At 47.1% G+C, this 7239-nt stretch overlaps 1 protein-coding gene across 1 annotated transcript in view; it reads right to left on the bottom strand.

The window, feature by feature from the left end:
* The window catches only part of LOC311165511 (transducin-like enhancer protein 4), a 97571-nt gene extending 90551 nt beyond the window's left edge, over positions 1–7020 (bottom strand). Inside the window, exons 1-4 of the mRNA XM_084225556.1 lie at positions 6119–7020; positions 5592–5689; positions 4403–4466; positions 2965–3009 (exon numbers count right to left, since the gene is read on the bottom strand). Of these exons, the coding sequence (XP_084081682.1) occupies positions 2965–3009; positions 4403–4466; positions 5592–5689; positions 6119–6163 (252 nt within the window). The 5' untranslated portion in view covers positions 6164–7020. The remainder of the gene's footprint in view (positions 1–2964; positions 3010–4402; positions 4467–5591; positions 5690–6118) is intronic.
* Between the last annotated feature and the right edge of the window lie 219 nt (positions 7021–7239).

The following is a 7239-nucleotide window of genomic DNA, read 5'->3' as shown; positions in this document are numbered from 1 at the left end:
GAAAAATACACAAAAGTTTCAAATATCAGGGCCACCAATTACTAGGGTACTTCCAAGGACTCCAGGGAGTCCTGCTCTTGAACCCTTTGAGACGCAAATCTAATAAGTGAATAAGCCTAACCTGATCTTGAGAACTAGGCCCAATTACGCCGAAGGGCAACTTCACCGCATTATTGCCTGCTTTCCATTACAAGGGCATCCATTGAGTACATCTGGAAAAGAACCTGAGAGGAACCAAGGCTGTCTGCCCAGAAAAACAAATAAAGACAGATATGCCTCTGTGCTAAAGTGAAAAAAAGAAAGAAAATATAATAAGTAGGTGGTTTGCAGGGCTGTCTGTATTTCATAATGTGATAAACTGCCCTCAGGATTTTTTATATGATTGAATTTAGAAAGCTGGGCGGGGGGGGGGGGCAAGGGAGAAGGAAAATAAAAAAGGGTGAATCGCTCAATTTCAGCCGAGTGAAATTCAAAGATGGGAGAAGAGGTAAAGGGAATTTAAGGTGGTAGACTAAAACAGCTTCATACACATCAAATGAAGCAATCAATGCCATCCAAACAAATACCAAACTGGACCATAATACTGTGATCATAATGGAAAACGGTAATATTTTGCATTTCCTGAGGCAAGAGGAAAAAGGAAAAATACAACAGTGTCAATAGAAAGGGAGATAAGAAAGACAGGAAATTGATATCAGATTTAAGAATGTGAGTGAACAAGTTTCTTAGCCGCAACTAATTTGATTCATCGTCTGACAAAATATTTCAGTGTTTTGCATGAGAGTACAATACTTAAAACTTGAATAAAATGAATGGTGATAGAAAAAGGTGTTCAATTAAAACCCAGTCCTTTGTAATCCCCACACTTAGTTGTCACTAAGTATTTAATTTCTGCAGAGCATCACTGACGACTCCATCACCATAAATGTATAAAATTTCTGAAGTAAAACGTTTAGAATTTAAAAGTTAAAAGTCTTTTGCTGTGGGTTTTTCCCCCCTTGCTTAATACAATTCCATTACATGTTGCATTTGCAAGCTGATTTTGTTGCAAAGAATTTTGTGCTGTCAGTGTAAGTCTAAAGCACTGCTGTAAAAATGGGGTATCTAGAAATACAAACAAGTTCGACTGCAATGCTTGCTTTCAAACGTCTGTAGGAATTTGCTACGCAGGTGGCCTGTAAGGACTCTAGTCTTTGTGAATTGTTTCCATATCTACAGCTTTACTGATTGAGGATTTGTTTGGTTTTATTTTGTTTTTTGTTTAACTCTAATGGGACCTGAAACAATCTGGATATTCATTTGAGAACAGACGCAGTACCTCTTAGATTCCGTGACCAACCTTTCCACCAGCACACGCAACAAGGATCAGGTCCAGAGAGTCAGCATGTGCGCACAATCTGATCTCTGCAATCACTGCCTTTTCCTGTCAGCCATTTCTTGAGCCTTAACGCTACCTCTGGGAAGGACCCACAGAATTCAAAAGATCTACATATGTCTGTAAAATAACTTGTATGTACAAGGTTCCGAAAGTTTGGAGCTGTAGATGCAAAATGCTTTGAGGAGGGAAATCCCAGCGTCTTCCTATGTATGCCATCTAGCAAAACCGAGAGGATTAATAATCAGTTCTGTGGCATTGACATGCTAATGGAATATAAAATATAATAAATAACACAAAAAAACTTTTGAGTTCTATGTCTGCTGATAAAGATCAACAGGATATAGAAATCCTATTTCCAAACCCAAAGAAATTCCAAATCCCTAACATTGAACAGAAGCACATACAAACCAATTTTCAGGTGATCTTTCTTCTCCCACCCAATCATTTCTTTATTTCTGCAGTTTACAGTCCCCAGCAACACTGGCAAATCGCTCAACCATTTGCTAAAATGAGCTGTCAGTATTAAACTCCACTACATAAAAAGTTCCCTCACTGGAAAAGAGGTCAGATGTTCAATTCTCCTCTAGAGAAGGTTAAAAAACACACATTATTAAATAAGAAACTCTAATTTACATTAGCATGCTCTAGCTGAATAATCTCTTGCTAATCTTGGCCTAAGTGCTAGAGTTCAAGGCATAAAACCGATAGCAGTTCTCCAGTACCTAGAGGGGGCCTACAAGAGAGCTCTAAAGGGCCTTCGACAAGAGCATGTAGTGATAGGACAAAGGGAAATGGCCTTAAACTGAAAACACCGCAGGTTCAGTCTAGATACTATGATAAATTCTTTACTGTGAAGATGGTAAGGCACTGGAACAGGGAGGCTGATGATACCCCATCCCCAGCAATGTTCAAGGCCAGAATGGATAGGGCTTTGAGTAACCCGGTCTAGTGGAAGGTTCCCTGCCCATGGCAGGGTTGGGTGGAACCAGACAACATTTAAGGTCCTCTCCAGCCCAAAGCATTTTATGATTCTACTCTTACACCCCCTCAGAAAGCTCATTTACTCCTTTGTGTTTGAGATGCTAACACCCTGGTTCTGGATAGAAATCCAAGTAAGCAGCCTGAGGGAAATACCAACATGGTCATAACATCAACAGCATTTGTAGCTCCAGCTTAAATCAGCCTAGGTTAACCAAAAAATCCATTTTTTTCCACACATGCTCCCCTTCCTAATACACATATCCCAAAAAATAAACCCCAAGCATATGAAACCAGACAGTGAGGAAGATACAGCCCACAAACCCATCCATACTCACAGACACCCTCCCTGTGAAGTATAGGAATGCCTGCATGTGCAAAAATTGCACGTGGAAAGTCAGGCAAATAAGGCACAACCGGCAGACAAGACCATAACCTACAAAGAGTCTGCATACCAAACATGAAACAGAAGATTCAGGGTCAGGTGAAGAAAAAATTCTGATGCACTCGAGCATGCAATTAAGGCAAGTCACACAGAATATGTGTTTTAAGATTGATGGGAGAAATTATACAGACCATTCTTACAACAAAAGTAATTTTTTACCTACCTGTTTATGCATCTCTATATTCAGCCCATAGGACATCTCGTAATACTAAGAAAGAAGAAAATTACTCTATTAGACCTTGCAATTGTGAGAACTATTTTGGAATTCACTTTGACTGAAACATCATCTGTACAGACATACAGACCCACACACAATAATTTGCCTTAAAGAGTTCCTGGAATTGCAAGGAGCGCATTTCAGAATAAACATTTTTTTTTGCTTTATCTACATTGTTTCATGTCACATTTACAAAGAACAGCTGTAAAACAAAGCAAAAACAGACAACAAAAAATAATGAAAAATAATCACAAGCAGAGTCAAGGATTAGAAGCAGAAAATGATGAAGATTCTATTCACTAGCATACATAAAACATGCCAAAAAAAACACCCGAAGTGCTTCAAGCATATAAACATATAAACCAGCAATGTCTAACAGACTGATTCAATATTTTAAATTTAAAAAAAACAACACAAAAAAATTCCTGCAATTAAATTGCAGGTATTTAAAAAAAAAAAAAGGAAAGAGCATGGAAATTCAGAGCCACAGCAGATACACCAATCTAAGTACGTCCTGCTGTGCCACAGTACTGCAGAGAACTCTGTTCAGTGTGCAATGCTAATACCAAACAATCTCCAAGACTTAGGCATATCAGGCACTAAAATGACAAAATGACAACTGTGAGCCTTACAATTTGCTTGTGCTCTCCCTTAAGATTTTTTTCAAAGTTATTTACTCTTTCTGTGTATACAAGACTATTACTTGTCACGTGCATATGGAAAACAGCTAATCCTTCAGAGATGTACAAGAGGAGAGATAGCAAGAGTTCCTCTAGAGTTATCATGATATATCACACAATTACCTATTTAGAGATGTCTTTCTATGCACATCATTAAACCAGGCAGACCACAACAACTGAGGAAATCCCTTTCACAGCTGAGATCCCTGACATTCTCAATTTAATGAAACAATGACTCAGCTGCCAAAAAGCAACAGTTCTTCTAGGAAGTAGACTTTGGATTTGCATGCGCTTAGGTACAATTTTGTCTTATTGCCATCACAGAAAAAATTACTATCCAGAACCATTTTACAGAGATATGGGAAAAGTCCACTGGGAAAAGTCATCAAAAGTGAAAACATCAGCCCCAGATACACTATGGAAGTGCACACAGCTTGAAAGGGCAAACAGGTGATTTGCTAGCATTTGGAAGAAACATCCTCAATTGCTCAAAAGGTTAAAAAGCCAGTTTCACACAGATACTGACCACTGCAAAGAAGTTAAAAGACCACAGAAACTACTGATTTATAACAGAAGCACTCATGCAACCTCAACAACAGCAGCGCTACTACAACCTTTCTGTTTGCCTCCAGCAATCCGAATGTATGTCAGTCTCAGTATACCAGGCTAATAGACATTTTGAATTTGTTATGCAGCTTGCTTACCATGACATAATGTCGCTGCATCTCTGTCTTCTCACTGGCCAGTTTTTCACATTCTAGCTTTAAACTGTTCAAGAGACAAAAAGGAAAAAGCATAGGTACTTCATAAAACTGAAGTGACATTCTCTTGAGCACCGGCTGCTCCCCTTTTCTCCACTACCCAAATGTAAATGCGTATTCCAGCTCTTGCTTGGGAGTTTAGGATGGGGGTTTGCACTTTTTAATTTTCAAGGGATGCTATGCAACATCCTCATCTCCTAAAAGAACAGCAGACATAAATACGGTATACACAGAAAATTATTTTTCTGACAAAAAAACGAAACACAGACACTGGTTCACAGAAGAAGCATGCAGGGGTTCATATCCTTAACACTTAAGCTTGAGAAGCTACTAACAAAAATGTAATTTGGGTTTCAGGGTTTTTAGAAACACCTCTTTCTTTTAGTCAACCCACAGAAGAATCAAATGCACGCTACCGCTTCAAGAAAAAAAACTTGTGGATTTGAATTTTTGTTCTTTGCTATTACTGATGACAGAACTGCAAGTAGAATACTGCGTGTAATTTAATGAATAGCGTGGTAAATACTAATGCTTCCAGTGTTTATTTGGTTTTTAGAAGCCCACTAAACAATCCTGCCAGAAGTCACTTGTCACTCTGAGGACACAGCGCTGTTCCACCTAAGGATAATGAAACAGCTCGCCGCCTCACTTCCAGGTTATCAGCACTTGACATGTCAATGAAAGGCGCGAGGGGGCCGAGCCAAGACAAGATGCCTGTCCTGAGCGGCATTGCGAAGAAAAGCAGAGGACGAGCCCAACCAGACACATATTTTTCTATCAACACCCGCCCTCCCCCCCTCTGCACCCAAAAGTAAACAAAAAGACCAAAAGAAACAAAAGAAAAGAAACAGGGGAAAAAAAAAAAAAACAATGAACAAAAACGGAACGCGAGGAAAACAAGAAAATCCGCTCGCGCCGTTCGGCTCAGAGCTCACAAGAGCCCCTCGTCCCCAGGGGCGGGAGCGGAGCGGGAGCGGAGGAGCCGGCGAGGAGCGCCTGGCTGGGGTGGGTCCGCCCCGCTCCCGGTTCCGCCAGGAGTCCCGCGCCTCCGCCCCGCCGCCCCTCCGGGCGCGGCACTGGAAACGGCGAGTGGAGAGACCGCGCGGGGTTCGGGCAAAGTAGGCAGTCTTACCTGTGGTACTGAGCCTGCAAAAACTGAAACTCCTCCTTAATCCGATCGCAGGATTCTGAAATGGTGAATTTAAAGGGCTGAGCTGGCTGGTGAGGAGCCTGCAAGCAAGGAACATCAGGTCTTTTAATCGCCCCCTCTCATCCGGTCACCACCTCCCGCCCGCCGCCGTCCACCGCCGGGGCCCTCGCACCGGGGCTCCGCCGAGGCGCAGCCCGCCAGGTCCCCCGCTCGTCCGCGGGCGGAGGCGCGATGCCCCAAGCGCCCCGAGATGCTGCCCCGACGTGTCCGCCGGCGGTGCGGGACCGCCGCTAGAAGAGGTGTCGCCCGCTCGGACCCTTCGCACCGGCGGCAGCCGCGGGACTTGGGGCTGTTGCCGGGACCGCCACGCATCGGGCGAGGGCAACTCAAACAAGCCAACCCCGACCCCGGGAGGCGACGGCGGCGCAGCGGACAACAATAAGAAAATGGCTACAACTCCGCGGTGCCCGCGCCTGAGCGCTGCCCGCGGAGCCGCCGCCGCCACTCACCGGGTGCCGGGTCTGCGGGTACATCTTGCTCAGGTCGCGGATCATCCACGCCGCTTCGGGGGGCGCTGGCGGCCGGAGCGGCGGGGATCAGGGCTGCAGGCGCGGCGGCGGAGACGGCGGGCAGGGACGCCCCGGCCCCGCCGCCCCGGGGCTGGCGGGGCACCGCCGGCAGCAGCGAGGCGCGACGGCGGCGGCGTCCGCGACGCTCGGGGGCCGCTGCCACATCCCCCGGGGGCGGTCAGCGGGCGACGCCGGCCGGTTCTCCCGAGCGCCGCCGCCGCTCCACGGGCTCCGGCGGGCTGCGAGCCCCGTGCGGCGGAGGGCGAGGTGGAGGAGGGCGGGGAAAGCCCCTCCGCCGGCGCCGGCGCGCGCTCCACCGGAGATTCCCCCCGCCGGCAGTTTTCCTCCCTTCCTGAAAACTTTTACTGCTGCTGCCGGCTGCTCTCCCGGCGCCGGGCGGAGCGAGGCGCGGAGCCCTGGCGGGGACGGTGGCTGCGGCGGTCAGGCGGCTGCCCCGCTGCCGCGGCGGGGGTGCGTGCGGTGCGGTGCCCTTTTGTGCGGCGGTCCGGTCTTCGCTGCTACCGCCCGCACCGCATCTCCCCCGCTAGTACTGCTCGACCGCCTTTTGTTGTTTTTTTTTTTAAATGAAAAAAAAATTTAAAGAGCGAGAAAGATTTAAAAATATGGTACGGTCTGGGCAGCTTTATTTATGTCTTTTTTTTTTTTTTCCTCTTTTTCCCTCCGCGCCTTTCGAAACTCCGGGAAGTGGCGGTGGTGGCGGCGGGGACGCGCGGAGCGGAGCCCCGTACTCGGCTTGTCAGCGCAGCGTGGTCCGGCCCAGCCCAGCCGTGTCCTGCCCAGCCCGGTCCACCCCGATCGCCGCTCCGCGCCGCTCCCACAGCACGCTCTGCCGAAGTGACTCCTTTGACCAAATTTAGCAGCGGCTCGTCATTAACATTCTGATACATATTCACAGCAGCCGGAAGGCCGCCGCCGCGAGGCACCCTGGGAGTCGCAGTCCTCCCGACGACAAGACTGCCCGTATCCAGCCGCGCCAAGGACTACTTCTCCCGTCAAGCACCACGAGGCTGTCAGTCGCTCCCCCCCGCGCCCCGCCCATG

The sequence above is a fragment of the Fringilla coelebs genome (assembly GCF_963513975.1).
Source record: "Fringilla coelebs genome assembly, chromosome: Z".
Taxonomy (NCBI): domain Eukaryota; kingdom Metazoa; phylum Chordata; class Aves; order Passeriformes; family Fringillidae; genus Fringilla; species Fringilla coelebs.
This window is presented reverse-complemented; position numbering and strand designations above follow the sequence as displayed.